This window comes from Platalea leucorodia, assembly GCF_965183815.1.
Source record: "Platalea leucorodia genome assembly, chromosome: 5".
NCBI classification, from domain to species: Eukaryota; Metazoa; Chordata; class Aves; order Pelecaniformes; family Threskiornithidae; genus Platalea; species Platalea leucorodia.
The window spans coordinates 51240211-51260409 of record NC_138827.1 but is presented as its reverse complement, the minus strand read 5'-3'; the positions used below and the strand labels follow the sequence as shown (position 1 = coordinate 51260409).

The 20199-nt window shown below is 54.9% G+C and overlaps 2 protein-coding genes across 6 annotated transcripts in view; one reads left to right on the top strand and one right to left on the bottom strand.

Annotated features, from left to right (window-relative positions):
* LHX4 (LIM homeobox 4) overlaps nt 1-6580 on the top strand; it is a gene marked incomplete at its 3' end in the record, with an annotated part of 11709 nt that extends 5129 nt beyond the window's left edge. Inside the window, exons 2-6 of the mRNA XM_082314585.1 lie at nt 1343-1514; nt 4777-4979; nt 5187-5341; nt 5922-6093; nt 6183-6580. Coding sequence (XP_082170711.1) covers nt 1343-1514; nt 4777-4979; nt 5187-5341; nt 5922-6093; nt 6183-6580 — 1100 coding nt within the window. The remainder of the gene's footprint in view (nt 1-1342; nt 1515-4776; nt 4980-5186; nt 5342-5921; nt 6094-6182) is intronic.
* Nucleotides 6581-11172: 4592 nt separating this feature from the next.
* ACBD6 (acyl-CoA binding domain containing 6) overlaps nt 11173-20199 on the bottom strand; it is an 88183-nt gene continuing 79156 nt past the window's right edge. For 3 of the 5 annotated variants that reach the window (XM_082313903.1, XM_082313907.1, XM_082313909.1), the window contains 2 exons: nt 15895-15925; nt 11173-11807 (listed from right to left, as the gene is read on the bottom strand). In XM_082313903.1, coding sequence (XP_082170029.1) covers nt 11653-11807; nt 15895-15925 — 186 coding nt within the window. In that variant the 3' untranslated portion in view covers nt 11173-11652. Of the gene's footprint in view, nt 11808-15894; nt 15926-19597; nt 19693-19794; nt 19886-20199 lie in introns of those variants that run through there. The other 2 variants (XR_014228363.1, XM_082313908.1) reach the window with 2 other exon arrangements.

Here is a 20199-nt window from a genome sequence, read left to right as displayed (position 1 = left end):
AGTCCCTCCCAGGCCCCCCCAGCACTTGGAGCACCGTAAAAAAAATAATCACCACCCCCCCGCTATTTACTGCCAGCCGCAGGAGAGGGAGGCAGCCCTTATGCATAAACATCTCTCCTGCTCTTATGCTCCAGCTACGGGCGCGTTTATTTTTTCTTTTTTTTCCCCCCTAAAATCAATCTTCTTTCATGTGTGCGTGTCAGCATGATGTGCCTGGCTTTTACCGGGCAATCTTCTCCTGCAGACTTTTATGGCACCTCCCGTTTATTCTGAAGTATGGGCAGCTAGAAAGGCAGATAAATATCCGGCTTTCCAGATCTATAGAAGCTGTCCAGCTATAGGCAGACATTATATAGTAGTCTGGATGGCCGGGTGTACACCTTGCCTTAGGAAAAGCCCTCCTTCTCTGAGCACCCTCCCACAGCATGAGTGCTGTCGGGGGGGGCTGGACGGGGCTGGACCTGCTGTCCCTGGTTACTGCCACTGTGCTCCAGCGTGGCTTTGCTTCAGCCCACGTTTTTGAGTTGTTTCTAGCAACAGGGTTCTGTAACACCCCAGCCGGATGGGAGAAGGCAGGCAGAAACCTGCTGCCCCGTCACAGGAAAAACAGGGTGCAAAGGGGTGTTGGACCGGGGGGGGAGATGCAAAGTCACTCAGTGCCCTGGCACTGCGGGGAGAGGGGCACTGAGCAGCTGCTGGTGAGGCCAGCGTGGCCGGCACGGGTGGCTCGTGGTCCTCAGGATGCAGCGGGAGCCGAGGGGAAGAGACATTTGCCCATGTTGAAAAAGCCTCTGTGGGTAGGGTGGAGGTGGCTGGTGTCCTGCACCCCTGGGTAACAGCTGGGACCCTGTGGGTGAACCCCTGGGTCACCCGGACAGCCTGGCCCTCGGGGGACAGGGGTGGCCACGGGGAGCAACAAGCCGTGTCCCCGGTTGGGGGTTGCGGGATGCCATCCCAGAGGGAGCAAGAGGCAGGCGGGGAAATGGGTGGCAGGGAGCAGGACATGGCCTGAAAAATGGGGTGCAGGAGGGAAAAGCATCGTGTGTGTGTGTGTGTGTGTGTGTGTGTCTGTGTGTGTGTGTCTGTGTCTGTGTCTGTGTCTGGAGGAGCTGGCGGGGCCATGGGCTTTGCTGTCCCGGAGGGTTTTGGCAAAGGTTTGCAAAGGAAGATGTGCCGGGACACTGGCGAGGCGAGGGGTGGCAGCTCATCACCCCGCAAAGCACCGGCACATGCCAACGCAGGGCTTTGCCAGCCACGCCGGCCAGGTGGGAGCACTGCGGGGGCGAGGGGGCTGCGGTGGCTGACGCTGCTCTTGTCTCCATCTCTCTCCCCCCCCGCCCAGAGATCCCCCAGTGCGCCGGCTGCAACCAGCACATCCTGGACAAGTTCATCCTCAAGGTCCTGGACCGGCACTGGCACAGCTCCTGCCTCAAGTGCGCCGACTGCCAGATGCAGCTGGCCGACCGCTGCTTCTCCCGCGCCGGCAGCGTCTACTGCAAGGAGGACTTCTTCAAGTGAGTACCCCTCGGGGGCACAGCCCCCAAAAGTGGCCGCTCCCTGCCTGCGAAGCAGGCAAACACACAACCTATTTTTAAGCATCATTTCTCCAAAATCTTCATCTACCTTTTTTTTTTTTTTTTTCTTTGTTGTGGAAATCAAGAAATGTTGGTGCTTTACAGCTGCTGCAGGCTGGATGCTGTTTGTTGGGATTTAACCTTCTGAAAGGCCCAAATCTCCCTGATGCTCCCGTCCCTCCCCTGTGCTGGTTTCAGGCCCCCGTGGGCCGGCAAGCTGCGGCGGTTCGGTGGTGGCCCCGGCCCGGCTCGGAGCTAGAGGGCAGGAGAAACCCGTGCAAGGCAGCGGCAGCGCTGCCTGCTCCTGCCCGAGCCCCTCGCTCGCCTCGCCGGGGTTTGCTGATGCCGTTTCGCTCCCTTCCTCTTTTTACCTTTTTTCCCTTTTTTTTTTTTTTTTTAAATCCTTTTTTTGCTCCTGGTAAAAACCTCATTCGATTTCGTTGGCAGCTGCCTCTGAACTGTGCGATGCCCCAGCCTCGGCATTGCCCCGCTCCCGCAGGACAGGACAACCCGTTTCCCATTAAAAACGGACTTTACAGCGGGGAAGATTTAGTCCCTGGCTGCTGGCAAAATCTGGGAGCTTTCCCAAGGGATGGGAGAGGGTGTTGCACCAGGGCTGGGCACAGCTCTGCCGGCGGTGAATCGTGAAGCGGAGGGGTGCTGGTTTTCACCTCCTGTGGGGAGAAGGGCTGGATCCTGGGCAGTGGGTGCCTTTTGCTGCCCAGGTGCAGGTGACGGGGCCGGACCAAAAAGGACCTGCTTCACCTCGGGGACCGGGGCCACCTCCCCACACCATCCTCTCCTGCACATCCCCGGCCGCGCCGGCTCTCCCCATCACTCCCTGCTGCCGGCCGGCTGGCTAAACCAACCGATGGCGATTACACCCCGAGCTAATCCCGGGGCAGGACTTTCCCTGCCTGCCCATCCCCGGGCTCTCAGGCCTCCTACATCCCCCCCGCCAGTCATCAGGGCCAAAGATGCGTCTTGAATTTCTCCTTCCCAGCTGGGGAGCGCGCAACAGTCAAAGCAGTCGCTACAGCCCGGGTAATAACACTTCACTTCTGATATTTTCCAGCCTATTAATCTCCAAGTCATTTAAATAGTTGCCCAAAAGGTGCGGGTAATCAATGTTAATTAGAGTTGAAAGATCAGCGACTTTCTTAGATGAGGTCCTGACTGGATTATTTGGTGCCAATCAATAGCATCTCGGCGCTCGCTCAGGCTCTCGCCTCACCTTTATTTCAACCGCTCATTGATTTTCGGGGTAGGTAACCTGCAGAGGACGCGAGGATTTAAGGCCAGCTTCAGAGGCAGGTTTGCGATTCAGGAGCCGCTTCTGAAAAGACCAGCTTTTTTGATTTTCCTCTTTTTTTTCCCTCCCCCAAATCGCAGCTCTTGGTTCCTGACCGCAGGCAGCTCTGTCCTGGGTCCAGCCGTCCCCAGGTGGTGCAGAACCCCCCTGGGATGCTGGGGGGGTGTTAAAATGGCTTTAATAGTGTTGTGTGAGGTGGGGGTGGATGGGCAGCGGGAGGGTGGGGGCTGCAGAGCGTTCACCGGCTCAGCCTTGGGCACAGAAAAGTGTTGTCTGTCTGTCCTATCCCTCCCTCTGTCCATCCCTCCATCCCTTCATCCCTCCCTCCCTCTCTCCATCTCTTATCCCTCCCTCTCCCATCTGATCCCTCCCTCCCACCATTCCCTCCCTCCCTGCCTCCCTCCCTCCCAGCTGACTCCAGGAGAGCTGAGGTCTCCCCAGCAGATGTCCAGGGACTCTCATTTTAGGATACAAGCCCAGAAAGTGAGACAAAACAGGTTTTCCCTCCTCACCTTCTGCTTCCCAACACCCCTTTGGGCAGCTGCTGAAATTGTGCCGGTGCCACTCATGCCCAGTGCCTGCCGCTTGTCCCTGGGTGACACCTGCGTGACTTGGGGACAGTCTCAGGGACCCAGCTTCGGTGGCCATGCCCCGGCTTTCCAGACAGCATGAGGGCACAGGGAGCTGTGGGGCTCAGGGGGTGCTTTTGCATGATCCAGGGCTGTTCAGCCCTTGGGGGGGCAGCAAGAGGTGCCTGGGGTGGCTGTACCCCCCGGGCACCCTCAGTGCCACTGCCTCTCCCTGCAGCCTTGGGGCTGGGGCCAAAGGGCTCGGGTTTTCCTGGGCTGCCTCCTTCGAAGCAGATGATCTGTTTACAGCGTAGGGGACAGATTTATTCTGATAGCTTTGCTGCCTGGGCTGCTGCTGCAATGCCAGGATGGCTCCGTCGGGTCCTGGCACCCCAATGACAGGGTGTTTAGGGGTGCTGGGGGAAGCAGGGGAGATCCAGCAGAGCCCTCACAGTGCTGGTGGGAGGTGGGGATCTGCCCCGTGTCAATCCCAAAGCCCATACAGCTGACGCTGAAAACACCAGTGGAAATGTCCACTTATTTTTGACTTTCTCCTGTGCTGCCGCTGCCTCGTGGCACGTGTCGCCCTCGTGCTGTTATTCAGCTTACAGTGGGTGTCATCTGGGTGTTACCCAGATGTTGGCCTTCACGTCTGCATAGGGCAACCGCGCACCACGCAGCCCGGGCTGCACCCACACGGGTGCACCAGCTCGTGGGTGCACCCGGAGCAACGGGCACCCCAGGCTCCTTGCAGCAGAGTGCCCGCGATTCACGGGGGCTGCAGGGCAAGACGCACGCTCCTCGCACACTCCTCATGTGCTCCTTCTGCACTTCTTGTCCCATTCTTGCACGCTCCTTGCACACTCCTTGCATGCTTCTTGCACGCTCTGTGCAGCCACGCTGGTGGGCTTGCTTGGGCCCACGCCTACCCCAAGCCAGCACACCAAATGCGCCCGTCAGGCTGTCATTACGGTGTAAGAGCCCCATCATTCTGCATTAATCTGGGATTCATCATGCTAGCAGGGCGGTGTAATTAATTTATTTGGTATTAATGTGGATGAAATATGTACTATCCTTGCAGGGGAAAATCAGGCAGCCTATAAGCATTAGTTAAAAGAACCATTAAAATCAAACCTTCCTCAGCTCCATTAGGCTGGTCTTTCACACTGAAGAAGATAAACCCCTGCCGTGTGAAGTGTCATGCATAATTAGGTTGATTGCTGGTTTAAACTCTGCCCTGCCTCCTGGTCCCCACCCCAGCTCCAGCTCCAGCGAAGCCCACCTCGCCGGGCGGCTCAGGGTCACCCGCTTCTCCTTGCAGGCGTTTCGGGACCAAATGCACGGCGTGCCAGCAGGGCATCCCCCCCACCCAGGTGGTCCGCAAAGCCCAGGACTTCGTCTACCACCTCCACTGCTTCGCCTGCATCATCTGCAGCCGGCAGCTGGCCACCGGCGACGAGTTCTACCTGATGGAGGATGGGCGGCTGGTCTGCAAGGAGGACTACGAGACCGCCAAGCAGAACGGTAGGCACCCCAAAAGGGCTGCGAGGCAGGACATCGCAGCGAGGGGTGGCTGTGGGTCATGTCACTGGCGTTGCACCTGTGGGAAGGGGTCGCTGCGGGCTCTGGGGCAGCTGGTTTTGGGGAGCTTTTCCCCAGTGGCGTGGGCTGGCAGGTCGGGGTTGCTCACGCTGCTGCGGTCGGGGCTGGTACCGGCTCCTTCGCTTGCAGATGACTCCGAGGCGGGCGCTAAGCGGCCCCGGACCACCATCACGGCCAAGCAGCTGGAGACGCTGAAGAATGCCTACAAAAACTCCCCCAAGCCCGCCCGGCACGTGCGGGAGCAGCTCTCCTCTGAGACGGGGCTTGACATGAGGGTGGTGCAGGTGAGGCCACGGGGACGCCCCTCTCCAGCCTGCCCCTAGCAAAGAGGGACACAGGGGTCCCACTGGGGCACTGGGCTGCAGGGGTGCTGGGTTTCAGGGGTGCAGGGGTGCTGGGTTGCAGGGGTGCCAGGGTGCAGGGGTTGCAGGGGTGGCAGGGGTATTAGGGTGGCATGGGTGGCATGGGTGCCTGGGAGCTGGGTTGTAGGAGTGCTGGCATGCAGGGTTGAAGGGGTCCTGGCGTGCTGGGATACTGGGGTGCTGGCGTGTCAGGGTGCTGGTCTGCTGGGGTGCATGGGTGCTGGCATGCTGTGTTGCAGAGGTGCTGGGTTGCATAGATGCTGGCATGCGGGGGTGCTGGGTTGCATGGGTGTATAGGACTTGGGTAGTACAGATGTTGGCGTGCTGGGTTGCATGGGTGCTGGCATGTAGGGTTGCAGGGGTGCTGGGTGGCAGAGGTGCAGGGATGCTGGCATGTAGGGGTGCCATTGTGCTGGCTTGCATGGGTGCTGGTGTGCTGGGTTGCAGGAGTGCTGGCATGCAGGGGTACCAGGGTGCCATCGAGGTCCCCGTTTCTCCCCAGGTGTGGTTCCAGAACCGCCGGGCCAAGGAGAAGCGGCTGAAGAAGGACGCGGGGCGGCATCGCTGGGGGCAGTTTTACAAGAGCGTCAAGCGGAGCCGCGGGGGCGGCAAGCTGGAGAAGGAGAGCTCGGCTGAGGACTGCGGTGTCAGTGACAGCGAGCTCAGCTTCCGTGGTGAGCGGGGTGACAGCGTGGGGTGGGGGGCCATGGGGCTCCCCCCTGTGCTGACACCCCCCCTTTGGTCTCCCTCCTCTCCCCGGCAGAAGACCAGATCCTCTCCGAGCTTGGCCACACCAACAGAGTTTACGGCACTGTGGGGGACGTGGCAGGCGGACAGTTGCTGAACGGCAGCTTCTCCATGGAGGGGACGGGACAGTCGTACCAGGACTTGCGGGACAGCAGTCCCTACGGCCTCCCCCAGTCGCCGTCCTCCATCTCCTCCCTGCCGTCCCACCCGCCCTTGCTCAACGGGCTGGACTACGCCATGGACGGCAGCCTGGGGCTGGTGGCCCACGGGGCACAGGGGGTGAGTCAGACGCTGCGGGCCATGGCCGGGGGGGGGCCCACCTCCGACATCTCCACGGGGAGCAGCGTCGGGTACCCAGACTTTCCCACCAGCCCGGCCTCCTGGCTGGACGACATGGATCACCCTCCTTTCTAAGCGCCGCTCGCCCCCTGCCCCAGCTCCCCTCGCTCCCCCCCCAGTCTGAAAGCGCAGCACCGAGGGCACCCGCCAGCGGTTGACCTTTCCAGGATTTCCCATGGGAATCGGCCCCGGAGGGCTGGAGGGAGAGGGGGTGGCATCAGCAATGGCTGGGGGCGGCTGTGCCCGGGGCGGGGGGGCACAGATGCCTTTGGGTGTAAGCACAAGAGCGGTGTCGGCACATGGGACGCAGGACGAGGACCCCGGCACAGGGCTGGGGCACGGCGGGATGTGCGGCGGCGTGAGCCGGCAGGAGGGAAGGACAATCAGGGATGTCAGAGTCCATCCCGGCACCCGCGCCAGCCCCGCTCCGCTCCTGCCGAGCACCGCTATTTTCAAGAGTTATTTTTCGATACGGAGTTGAAACATGACTCGGCGCTGCCCAGAGCCTCAGCAGAAAGAAAAGTCTATGTTGTAGAAGGGTTTATTTTAGCGAGGCTGGGGACCTGTCCAGGTAGAGCCATTGCCCCGCTGCCCGCAGGCGACGCTGCTCGCTCCTGGCGCGGTGGGAGCGGAGCTGTCGCGTGGCGGCTGCGGGGCCGTTATTTATCCCTGGGCACTCAGGAGTGCTTACGGTGCATCACTGCGGGTTTTACCTTGATCGCGTGGTGGGGAGGATTTAAAAAAAGAAAAAAAAAAAAAAGCCTGCAGCCTGAGATGCCCAAGGGCCAAGCTGGGCTGTGCAGGGCCGTCCAGGATGCTTGGGGCTGGCACCTGGAGAGGAGCCGCTGCAAGTACTGGGGAAGGGTGGGTGGGAGAGGTGCAGAATGTTTGCTCTGAGGATATTGCAAAAAATTCTCCCCAAAAAGAGGGGAAAAAGGGTATTTCATCAGCTGCAGAAGCACCCACATGGTGGGAACTGGAGGGGACAGGGTGGATGAGACCCCTGACATCAGCTGCCCACCTCCTCTGGCGCTGTGGGGCCAACAGAACTGAGGGCGGGTGCAGGCAGCCGGGGAGGACACGGGTGGCTTTGGCACACCCCGTGAGCCCCATGGCGTCTGCTCCTGGCTGAGCCCACCCAGCACCAGACCCTTTCTCAAGACTCACATCCCTGGGCTTGTGGTGGCCACCTGCCCATCTCCCCCGGCACAGCTTGCACCCCCTCCCCCTTGCCAGGCTGAAGGCATTCAGCCCAATGGATAAAATCCAGCTCCACCCTCGCTGCCTGGGGTGCCCGGCTCTGCCCTGGCCCTGCGGGGACTCCCTGGCCGTGGGGTCCCTGCCGCCCCCCTCAGCTATGGAGTGATGCTGATGATCCCAGGCCGCCCTTCAGGGAGGGCTGGCAGCAGATCCGGCTAGCTGGCTGCTGCCAGAGGCCGGGGCGGCTCTGAAAGAGAAGGGGAGAAAAGAATAAAAATGAAAAAAAAAAAAAAAGCCACACAAGAAAGCACATCACCGGTATGTCCCTGTCCCTGCTTGCCCCCCGGCTGGGTGTGTTGGTGCTGCGGGGGTTGCCCCAGCTGCACCCATGTGCCCCCCCCAGCTTTGGGTGCTGCTTTGTGCCAAGCCCCCGGCCTCGCAGGGCACCGCAGGTGGCTGGTGGGGAGGGGGACGGGGGAGGCTGTGCCCGCTGCTCTCCATCCCCCTTCGACAAGGCCAAACACCCCCTGCTCCCTTCGCTGTGTAAATTTTGTACAGTTCCAGAAAGTGAGAGTCTTGTTTCCTGGGGAAAAAAATAAAACCCAACAAAAATAATAATAAAAACAAATTTCAAAGAATAAAACCTTATTTATTGCCATGTCTTTGGGGAGAAAGGACCCCCCCAGTCCTCCCAAACTCGAGCCCGGGGCATTGCTTTTGTACCCTGCCTCCTGTGCGTTGGCATGAGATGTGTATGGTCACCCCCTCGCCTCGAGAGAAAGCGATGTCAAATAAACTCGGGATGCTCTTTAGCAGCTGCTGTCTTTGGGATTTTCTTTCTCAACGGGATGGCAGTGGCCACCATCGGCATTGCCTGCTCCGGCACCGTCGGCTGTTTGGGGTTGGGATCCCCTGGGACTCATCTGGATGGAGGAGCTGGCACCCCTGGATGGGACAAGTGACACCGGTTATCCTGCCCTGGCTTTTTGCAGGCATGGAGAGGTGGGTGGGTTTGGGGTGGGCATCTCCATCCCTGCCACATGGCACCCCAAGATGCCTGCAGCTCTCTTGGCACCACGCAGCGGTGGCGGTGGGTGCCCGCGGTCCCCCCGGCTTTGCCGGCACTGGGGGGACCGCAGGCACCCACCGCCGCTGCCCAGCCGTACCACCGCCGCACTCCGCAGGTGAGATGAAAGAGCCATGCCGGGGGGGGTGTCCAAGCCCCTCCATGGGCACCGGTGTGTTGGCTTTCTATATTTTAATCATTTTAACATTTAATGCTTCTCAATTAAAGTGATTTTGTGGAGTAGATGCCAAGCTTAGGCCGAATGCACATTAACCACTTTCTGTATCAGTAGTTAAAGGCACCGAGGGATTTAAACAGCAATCCGCAAGGCTGCTGGGGAAAGGTTTGGCTGAATAAAGCAGATTATAAACAATAATATATGTCTTTCTTGTTGTTTTTTTTTCCCCCCTCCCTGCTTTTTTTTTTGTTTTGGAAGGGCTCCAACCTCACAAACAGACCTAAAGTGCTATAAACATCTCCAGGGCTGAGCGCTCAGCCCCCAAATGTGCTCGCTGAAAGCACGGACATCGTGGCTACTGCTTTTCATCCCTGCTTTAAGAGAGGTGTTTTTTTTTTTTTTTTTTTTTGATTACCCAGCATGTCCATCAAGCCAGGCAGTGGCTGTGCATTGTGGCACCGCACAAGGGTGGCCTTGCTTGTCCCTATCCTTGATGCCACCATGTCCCCATCCCGAAGCCAGTGAAGCAGCTCCGTGCGTAGCACCCCAGCACTGGGGGGGGGGGGTTGGCATCTTTGCATCATCCCCATCCGGATGCAAAAGTGACTGGCGTTGCTGTCAGCACCCATTGCACTGGGTGCTGTGGCTGGGATGAGACTGGGCACCGCCAGCCAGTGGGTCCCCTTGCGGGGTGAGGGAGAGCAGAGGCTGTTGCAGGTCCTTGCTCAAGGGTTGGGGGGCTGTTGCATTGCTTCCATCGCACAAACATCGCCCCACAAGGACTGGCAAGGACCCTGAATGTTGAACCCTGGCATCTGCTGCACAAGCCTTGGTGTTTATATCAGCATCTTCCTTCATGCATCCCTGCATCCAAGCTCCCTGCCTGCCCGCTGCCAGCTCGGTTCACCAGCCCCTTGTCACATCTGGGCAGCAAAAGCATCCCCCAACACAGGGGGGCTGCAAACAGACACACAAGGTGTATTTTATTTTTGCCATCCACGCTGCAGCTAGGAGGCAGTTTCTTTGGGAGGCTCAGAGTTTCCTACTGACTTCAGAAAAGGCCCTGAAGGGGCTTTTTTTTCCCAAAACATGGAGATCACCACTGCAGCTCCCCAGCCCATCAGACCCCTCCAATATTAAGTTAATGGAAAATAAGTTGTGGTCAACATAAGGGCCCCTATGGCCCGTTAACTTACCCAAGCCATTTTGTCCCCACCACCGAGCCTGCCCCGTGCCTTGTGTGTGTGAGCCACGCCAGGGCCGTGCTTCGGCTGCTGGCGGTGTTCAAGCCAGTGCAGCAAACTTCGTCAGAGTCAGCAAAAGCTGGCAGGAGCTGGCAGCCGCCGTGAGGGGCCAAAACGCACACGTGCCTCCTGCCCAGCCAGTCCTTAATGGAGGGAACATTCCCATTTATTTTCCTGAGGCTGGATGTGCTGCAGAAAGGACTCGATGGCAAGTAGCTTCCCATCACAGCGATGGAGATTTCCTATGCTTCCTTCCAGGCTGTAAATCTCCTTGTCTGGGGAAAAACAAGCAGCACGGCAATGCCCCGCCGGGAAGCCATGGCCTCCTCTTGCCATGTACACCCACCCACCGCAGCAGCCTCCCTCCCAGCCTGAAGCACAAACCCATCCCCAGCAGTTCCCCTGGACCACGGCCGGCCCACCGGCACAGCCCAGCCGGGACCCCGATGAGGATGCAGAAAGCCCCGCACCCACCCCACCTCACTCCGGCACCTGAGGTATCACCACAAATCTCCCATCGTTCTGTGTATTCGGCCAGCCGAGAGGACCACGAAGTGCCCAAGACAGGCCGACAGGGGCGATGGGGTGAGTGCAGGTTTATGTCCGTGCCCGGCTCTTACAAAACCCCAGCCCTGAATAAGCCACCCCAGGGACTGGCACGCGACAGGAGGACCTGGAGCTGCCGACAGAGGTGGAGTTTTAATGCTGCTTAATTCAGCAAAGCGGTTCTGTGGCGTGGTAAAAGTCCTCTCAGCTTCGAGAGGTTGGTTAGTCATAAAGCATTTGTCTTACATATGTTAAGTGAGAACTAGAGGAACGGACAGACAGCTGTACGACCCTGCTGGCTTCCGTAGCCCTGTCTCCCCAGGATGAGAGCTTAAGCAGAGCTTTCCAAGGGCTACAACACCTCTGTGCTGCCTCCCACCCATATTGTTTCCAAGGAATCAAATCACTCCTTTCAAGACAAACATACAGAGGCTCCGTCCTAACACTGTGCTGTGCTTTTATTTATAATATTTTGTTTGGACCCGGGGGAAAAAAAAAAACAAACCAAAACTCAACCCGAAGGGGAGAGATGAGCATCTCACGCGGCTCAGCAGCCCTCCCCTCCCCACGGAGGAGCCGGACAGTCAGCACAGGCTGCTCTGGTGGGACACCCGATGCAGTACTTGTGTTCAATGCATTAAAACAATACTTGGGGCCTTCTCTGGGCCCTCGTTCCCCTCCCCTGCTCCCTCCCCCCCAAATACTGATAAATGTCAGAGCATGCAAAACCCTGATCCCATCCTGCCCAGGATACGCGCTGGGCCAGCCAGCCCTCATGCTGGAGAGCCCACCCAGACCCTGTGCTCTAAAAGCTCCCCTTCGAACCCCCAAGGCGTTTCGGAGGGCAGCGGGGGAAGAGAAAGGGGGTTATTGCGGAGCGTCTCTGTCCTCCCCGCCGCGCGTCGCCGCGGGGTTAGGTCTTGCCAGCGGTGTGCTGCTGCAGAGCCAAAGTGATGGCTTTACAGTCTGTCACCTCCTCCGGCAGGCAGCCCTCCTGGTCCCGGAGTGTAGGGTCGGCGCCCGACTTCAGCAGCAGCTCCACGATGTCCAAAAACTCGCAGGCAGCAGCTGGAGGGAGAAAGGGAAGGGTTAGTCTGAGGCTCCTGACCCGAGGTGGCGGTGATGGGCGTTTCTGGAGCGGCGCTGTGGCTGGCGACTTCCCATGCGTGTGCCAGAGGCAGGAAACGCCGTCTCAGCACCTGGCCAGGCGGAGCAGATCATTTTTCAGGGCAGTGTTCGGTACTCAATGTATGACTTGCCTTTGGATTTAATAGTGCAAAGGAAAGAGAAAAGACAGAGTGGAAGCAATGAAAAGCCAAAGTCCTGAGAGGGTGCTCCTGGTGCAATCACGGCCCCAGAGCCCAGGCGGTTTGCAGGGCGGCACCCAGGATGATGCCCAGGGTGCCCGGGCGCAGTTCGGCTAACGCTCCTTCATATCCAGGACTAGAGACAGACCCTGGGAAGGGCTACTGCAGCACCACAGAGCGCCCCAAAATGCTGCCTGGGAAAGCCTTCACTGCCTGCTTTTGTACCCAGAATTTATAATGTATTTATAACACCCTTATAAACCCCTGCCCGTCACCTGCCTCCTGAACCTCCCAGGGCTCCACAGGCAGCGTGTCCCAGGCAGGACATCCTCAGTACTGCCTCGCTCCCTGCTTTCATCCATCATTTCTCGTTGCAGAATATTTGGATGGTTTTTAGCTGCTGGCTGGACTTTCCCTGAGCACCAGCTCCAGGGGCACGTGCCTGTGCCCACGGACAGCCAGTGCCGGCACACCACTGCTCTTTCTAACCCATATGTCCACTACCAACTATTTTTTCAACCCTGATTTACTCTGCTAAGATAGAATCAAGTTTGACCTGAGCTCTTCCCTGTCCCGAGGACAGCCTGGCAACCTTCAGCTCCCTCTCCAACCTTGCCTAGGGATGTGGAAAAAAAAGAACCAGGAAAAACAGGGGAACACTGAAGAGCTGGGCTTGGCTGATACCAGCAGAAGTCCCAGTCCCTGGATTTTCCCTTAAGCTCGTGCAACGCAGATCCTAGTGAAGCCAAAAACTGCCTCAGCCCCAACCTGCCTTACGAGACCACAAAGCCGGCAGCTTCCTCTCACATTGGTAGCAACTGGTTTTAATTACACTTCAGGCACTTTTACAACATAACCGACTAACTCTTTTTTGCCGTTAAATGTAGTAATTAGAGCGTCTTTTGCATTACTCTGCATTTTTTTACTGACCCAAAGAGACAATCAGCAATGTTTAATTAAAATAAATTTGATGTGTGATTGGACCTTATACTGAAAAAATAAAAAAAGAGGAAAAAAAGGGGGAAGGGGCTGATGAGGAAGGGGTGCCAAGGAAGCCGCGGTGGCAGCTCCTGGGGACGGGGAGCTGGTGCCTGCACGGGGAAAGGTGGCTTCCTCGCCAGGTGCCGCTGGCAGGCACAGCCCATGTCCCTGAGCGGGCCAGGGACATCCCCGGGGATGAGCACAGCTGCTGGATTTATCGCACCCCGGGACCCTCGATTTGTCAAGGGCCGGAGCGGCAGCCCTGACACTGGCACGGGTGAAGACGAATTTCCATTCAGCGCAGTTCGCCTTCCGACTCCATTAATCCTCAGGGTTCAGATGATGAATTTCTTTCTTTTTTTTTTTTTATTATTTATTTTCCCTCCAGCGTTCCCTCCCACTGCCCTGCTACAGCACAGAAAGAGCTGAACAGATGGTGCTTTGCAGGGAAGCCGGAGCGCCCATGAGGATACAGAGCCTGCCCACTCCGCGGCCACGTGGCCACAAGTGCTTGGAGAAGCCTTGATTTCCTCTGGGAGAGGCAGTGGCAATGATTTTAGTATTCCCAGCGGGTGGGTGGATGGATGGATGGAGAGGAGCCGAAGACTAACGGGCCGTTTAGTGGGGAGACTGTGCTCATACCGATCAACACGGCACCGACCGCTGTCTCCAGCCTGGAGGAGAGCGGGTCCCACGGTGTGTCCCATCGGTGAGCCGGTGCCTTCGGACCATGCTGCCGGCTGGCCTCCACTTAACCTCCGATTAAACCCGGGGTCGGTGCCGATCGGAAGGAGGCAGGATTTATAACCCGCAGCAGGATGCAGTTTGACACCGGCTGTAATCAGGAGAGCTGTCACCACAAGGACAGCTGTCAGGCCACACCGGCTCATAAAAAGGGATGGAGACACCCTAAAAGCAGTGGCTGTCTCGCTGGCCTTGCTCACGGGATTTAACCCTTCCCTTGACAGCCTCTAACAAAAGGGAAGGTCTTGTAAAGACACCGCTCTGCTCAGTACCGCCAGAGACAGTTTTCAGACAAGCTCTCTTGCCTCTCTGCTGCAATTAATGGCTTGGTTACAAAGCGCTTACCAAGATCGTGAGATTTTCAGTGAGTTGTAGTTTCAGGCAAATATAGCCACTTGAATCAAAACCATTCACTCATTTAAGAAGCTGTTTTCAAGATCAGGATGATTTATGACCAGATCAGCTAAGTATGGGAATGAGGACAGCTTGGGTGCAGCTGATGGTCAGCCAGGGGCAGCAGGGCACCTGTGGGGACACAGGGACCTGTGTGCCAGTGACCCAGAGAGGCTTCCCCAAAGGGAGGGGAGCTGGGACAACACTCAAGGGGAAGAAAAAATTTTAACACTTAAAACATTCGAGGAAAAAAACCCTGGTAAACTGTCATAGAAACATCTGAGCTGGCAGGGTGGATCAGAGAGTGTCTTTCTGAAATGATGTTAGTTAAATCGGTTATGTTTGTTTGCTTGTGTTAAACAATCAGCTTCAGCCACCAGCCAGAGGGATCCACCTGCGAATAATTTACATTGAGGTGATGGATCCTTCCTTTACTTTCCCATATTGGACTTGCTTCAAGCAGGCGCTCCTGGATAACTTATACATATGCTATGCTTTTGCACAACCTACTATAATCCACTGTGCACCCCTTGGTAGGCAGATGTCAGTGCCGGAGTTGGGAGCAGGGGAGAGCATTTTCCCAGGAGAGAGAAAGCCCAAAACGTGGTAAATGAGCTGGGCAGAGAAAGAGGCAACGTGGCATTAAGTGCTGTCATTCTGCGGACACTGCTGCACTAAGCAACAGATTTGCTACTTCAGTCAGAATGATAAGAATTTGAAAAATAAAAAGTATCCTACAGGAAAGATCACATGGGGAGAAATCGTACATTATTGTAATTACAGTCTCAGTTCAGGGGCCCTGGAATCTGGTAGCTTAGATCCAGATCCAAATGCTGTGCCTTGGACTGATGGTCTGCAAAGAAATTTTGCCATCCTGCTAACGTACTTGTGGAGAGATCATAAGAGAGAAAAAGACACAAACACTTCAGAATGACAAGTATGCTCTTAGTTACACAGTGACAGGCATTGAGAGAGTATAAAATAATAACTGTGTATGATGTCTTAATTTTGCAAAAAAATATGATACAGATTAAATCGATACTTTTTTCCTATATTCCTTGTACATCAGCACTGCATGTGTCACTTCAGTCTCTACTTTTCTCATTTGGAGATAGAACAATCTTTCAATTAAAAAGACTGCTATAAAATCATGTGTCTAATTAGCATGTAATTGTAGGAGGGACACAAACTGTATCTTCGCTCTGCTGGTTTTGGTAGTACAGAAGCTGCTGCTCTCTCAGCTGCAATCAAACAGGTTTGTCACCAGGGCATGTAGAGGCGAAGGCCATCTTGCTCCTCCCCTTCCCCTCACCTGCGTAACCTGCTAAAGCCACCGCAGACCCTCCTCTCAGCCCCCCGATGGCTAAAGGACTTAGCATCCCCTAACCAGAGCCACTCTCGGGTCTGGAGGTAGCACAACCGCGTCCTGGAGACACAGGCGCACAGGACAAACTCTGCAGAAAGCGCATCATTAATTGGGGGAGAAGGAAGGCTTTAAGGTGAAATTTGCAGAGGAGAACGAAGGGAGGACAGCAGTCTTCCTCGCTGCTTCTCCCAGGGCTCTTATTCATACCATGCTGGGATTTGCTCGTGGAGGTAGATGCTGGTTAATCAAATCCAGCTTCCCTGCTCATATTTCTGCTGAAATTTGCTTTCTGTACGCAGATCATTTACTCCAGCTGCAAATCCATCCTGTTAAGAGGGAACAACCAAGCTGAAAGGCAGCTTACCATAATGGAGTGCGGTCTGGCCTTCCCCATCCTGAAAAAGAGAGAGACTTGATTTTAGAGGTGTAGGTAGTGTCGTGGGGATGCAGGTAAATCCCATTTTTAAATAAATAAGCTGAATCACAGCATTATTTTAATTGACTAGATAAACAGCCCAGGACACCCAGCTACCTGGCAGCCAGGCTTTGAATCATCATCCACCATCAATCCGTATTGATGGATAATCAATACCTATCCATGCATACGAGTGCGTGTATCACGTCATGACATGAGTATAATTCAGTTCATAGCGTTACCACTTCCAGCCCATAAAAATGAAGGATTTCAGTCCAACGCCCTTACTTTGGGACCCTCACTAATCCTGATACTTTAGTGCAAGATGCTTCTGTGCAAGCCCAGCCTTGGCCAGCTACTCGAGAAAAGGGTAAAGCACCGGGACGCTGGCACAGCTCAGTGTGCTGCACTCTTCAGCACAAGGGAGCACACAGGGGAAAACACTACTTTTCCTCCAACTGAATAAACCTTAGGTCCTTGCTCTTCGGAATTCAGGTCTGGACAAAGGCGGACCCAAAGCCCAAGTAATTTCTGTTGGGCTGCTGGCGTCCCTGCCGTATCAAGGGTGAGGAAAGGGCTATGCACAACGCTCAGGAATGAGAGCCGGTTGCCGAACTCATCCTTGTGAAACACCTGCTGCGCAAAGGCAAAGCAAACCACACGATTTGAAGATGTTGGCACACAGCTCCCTCTTCAAGCGAACACGTACGCCACTGCATCAGCTGCAACCGTTTGGGAAGCACGTCCCGCAGGGCAAACCCAGGCACCGCCCCGCCCCGCAGCCTCGTCCTGCCACAAGAACAGGTGAAATAACAGAAGCAAAGAATTACTGGCCCCTTTGCTTTCACTACCCCACCAGGATTAGCCTCTAATTCAGTTCTTTGCCTCCTTAATTTATTTGCATCTGTTTATGGAGACTTAAGTTTTTAATTACCATCATCTTTGGGATTAAGGTGCAAATTCTACAGCCTGCCGCGGATTCTGGAGCAGGCGAAAGGGAAAAGAAGAACAGGAAAAGAGGCAGAAATCCCACCCGTTGCTGTTTGGGGACTTCTGGTTTCCCAGCCTGTTATTCTGTTCGATATTAACCCTACTCTGCTGAGGAACTAGGAATGACTTGTGTTCCAGGGTGGGAGGTGCCATGCTTTGCTCTGGGACTCCGCACCAACACAACAACCACAGGAGCAACAGGGACAAAAGAGAAAAGCCAGATGTAACGGGCATCTGCTGCCTAAACATCCATTTCATGTCTTTGCTGGGGAAAATGTGGGGGGTGGGATTTTTCCTTCCACGTGCCGCTATGCCCCATTCGCGGCACTCATGCCAACATTTGGAGGCGCGTCATTTCAGGAGCCTATTTCTGCCCAAACTGTGGGGAGCGTAATGCAAATGGGTGTCCTTAGAAGATACTGCAAACCAAACAACTGAAGGAATCAAGGACAGCATCCATCGATTATTCCACACTAATAAGGTAACCGATCTGAGCCAGAGCCCCTGAGCGGTCCTTAAGCACATGCCTGCTCGGAGGAGTGGCAGGGCCGGCACTGACTTCAGCAAAATACGGAGCAGGGCTGGGGAAGAAGAGGCGGGAGCGCTACAAATGAGTTATTGGAAAGGCAGGCTTTCAAATATGCAGGTCGTATGTGTGCTGGGGGATGGGAAGCCAGCTCCCCTCCACATCAGCACCTTCAAAATTGCAGCTTCAAAACCTGCAGGTGAATGGGATTGGAGATGCGCAGCAGAAATCCCTTTCCATGGGAACGCTTTGCTGCAAAGCTCCTTATAAAATACGTAGGACTGCTCCAGGAATACTACGGCCATTTGTTCCTGTTCCAAAGGCCTGCGTAAAGCACTGCTGCTTCAGCAGCAGGCTTTGAGCTAACAAGGCTTTTTATTTCTCTTAGATGTACTTTCTGGCATTTATGGGGCTAAAAAGAGAGCGCAAGTTCCGGCATACGAAATGCATCTCTTTAATCCCAGTGTGGTTTTTAAAAAGTACTATTAATCCAATGTTATGCAAACATTGTTTACACTTTATTTACGCTGTGGATTTTTTTTTTCCCCTTTGAGCCTGACAGCTGGCCAAATGCTATTTGTTATACTTCTCAGATGCTCTGCTATGCTCTGTGACAAATTTTAATCCAGGTAAATGGAAAAAGTTGTAGTGTGGTCACTCACTAAGGGCCTTGAAATGTCCTCAGGAGGCTGCTGATCTCAATCCCTCTTTGCTTTGGCTTTTTGGAGCACCGTGGCTAATCGGAGCCCGACGTGCCCGGCGGCTCAGTGCACAGCACTCAGCTCCAGGTACAGCAGCGCTGAGCCTTCAGCGCAAAATGGTCACACCTGGAAACTAATCAAAGATGGGCCATGAAAGTGAGGATTACAGCTCCCATTGTGGAAATTACGTGAGATGAATATCATCTACCAGGTGCTGGAAATGTGTGTTTTACAATGAAACAAGATGCGTAGAAGTGGTCTTAAGATGAATTGTAGCTGGCCTTGATGCAAGGGATATTTCTGGATGTGTGGTAGAAAGCAGCGGTTTCTGGAGCATCCTAGGCAAGGTGTGGTGTGTCCTTCTCCCAGGATGTGCCTCTGTTGGGACGAATGACCCCAAACGGTGAGTGGACAGGGACAGCCTGCCACAGCCTCTGTCCTCACCCTGCTGCACCCTGCCCAGGGCACCAACAAATGTCACCGGCCCAGCCCGGGATCGCTGGCACCAGATTGCCACGTCGCAGCCAGGAGCGCATCCTCTGCAGCCAGAAGGAACGCAGAGATGCTGGTGGTGATCAGATGGACCGTTTCGCTCATCTGGCTTGCAAGCAGGGGCAGCTACTTTTTCTCCATCGGAACCCATCAGAATACTTGCACCGCTTTGGAAGGGGATGTTTGTCATGGTTGTTCACTTCTTCTGTCTCCAATTTAGCTTTCAGATTATGGAAATGTAAATCATACAGAACTGCAAGTACAACAAGACCCAGAGTCTATCGGTCCACACTGAAACCAATCATTTGATAAATCTGTAATGTAAAAACCTGAATACTGTAACCAGTTATTTCCAAACTGAGCCTATGGAAAGTTAGGTAATCACGGTGCATTATCATTTCTGTGCTAAGGCATGTTAAAAGAAATTAAAGACTTTTTTTTTTCCCAATACGAGCTTCTGTAGCATGACAGAAGCACAAAGAGAAGGTGTTGAGTAGGGGAGCTGATGTCAGGGAGTGCAAAAGATATGGGCAGCTCCAGGGCCAACGCTGAGCTGTGCTCCATGCCGGGATGCCTCCGAGAAATGCCCTTTCAACATCACACATCAGCTGGAATAATGTCAACGCAATAGGTTAAAAATAAGGAAATCAGAGCTCTGATTCGGTGAACTTCAACACAGAAGTGGCAAAAGGCCAGGCTCAAAGCAGTAATGCGTGTTTCTGTACAGCTTTGCTTTCGGCTTGCAAGGCACTGGCCGGTACCGGTCCCAGAGCCCTTTTAGCAATACCCTGCCTATAAAAAGGAGCTCATGGAAATGGTAGAGCCCATACAGGCAGACAGAAGACGATCAGAAAGGAAGGAAAGACCATTACACACGCAAATGCAGGAGTGGGCAGTCCCACACATGCAAGTTACTGACCAACAACGGATCGATTCCAAGCTTTCCTCTTGCCTCCTAACGCCATGTGCCATCCCTGGCGCCTTTTACAGCCTCCTGGCACATCTGGCCATGGCAGGATGACAGCCGAGCTGCGCGGCCTTCAAGGGAGACAAGAGTGTTTCCAAGTACTTCAAAAATAAAACCAGATGCCCACGTCTACCAAACTCATCAAAACAAAGATGGTACAAAATCACCGGTACCTCTTACATCCGTGGTCTGCGACAGATGTCACTCAATGAAAATCCAACTACCAGTGGGTAACTTATTGGATAACAGGATTTTGTTCTGCTCCTGAGAAATTTAAGCAAGAGAAATGAGAGAAGATGGACCGAGCGCAGATGGACCAACTGTCTTATCCGTTAAGTGGTACTATAGCTACTGCACGTCAATTTTGTCTTATAAGTGATAGGATTATATTGGTGTTGCCATCCCATGTTCATTCCTTGGGAATTTCTGTACCCTGCTTAACCTAACACAAAGTTTCTGGACTGAGGGGCAGAGACATGGAAATAGCTTGGCTGAGCCCTGCTGAGATGCTACGCATGCTATAAAACTCGATTCCCGCTGCCCCACCATGGCCAGCAGACCTTGACGTGCCAGTGTTT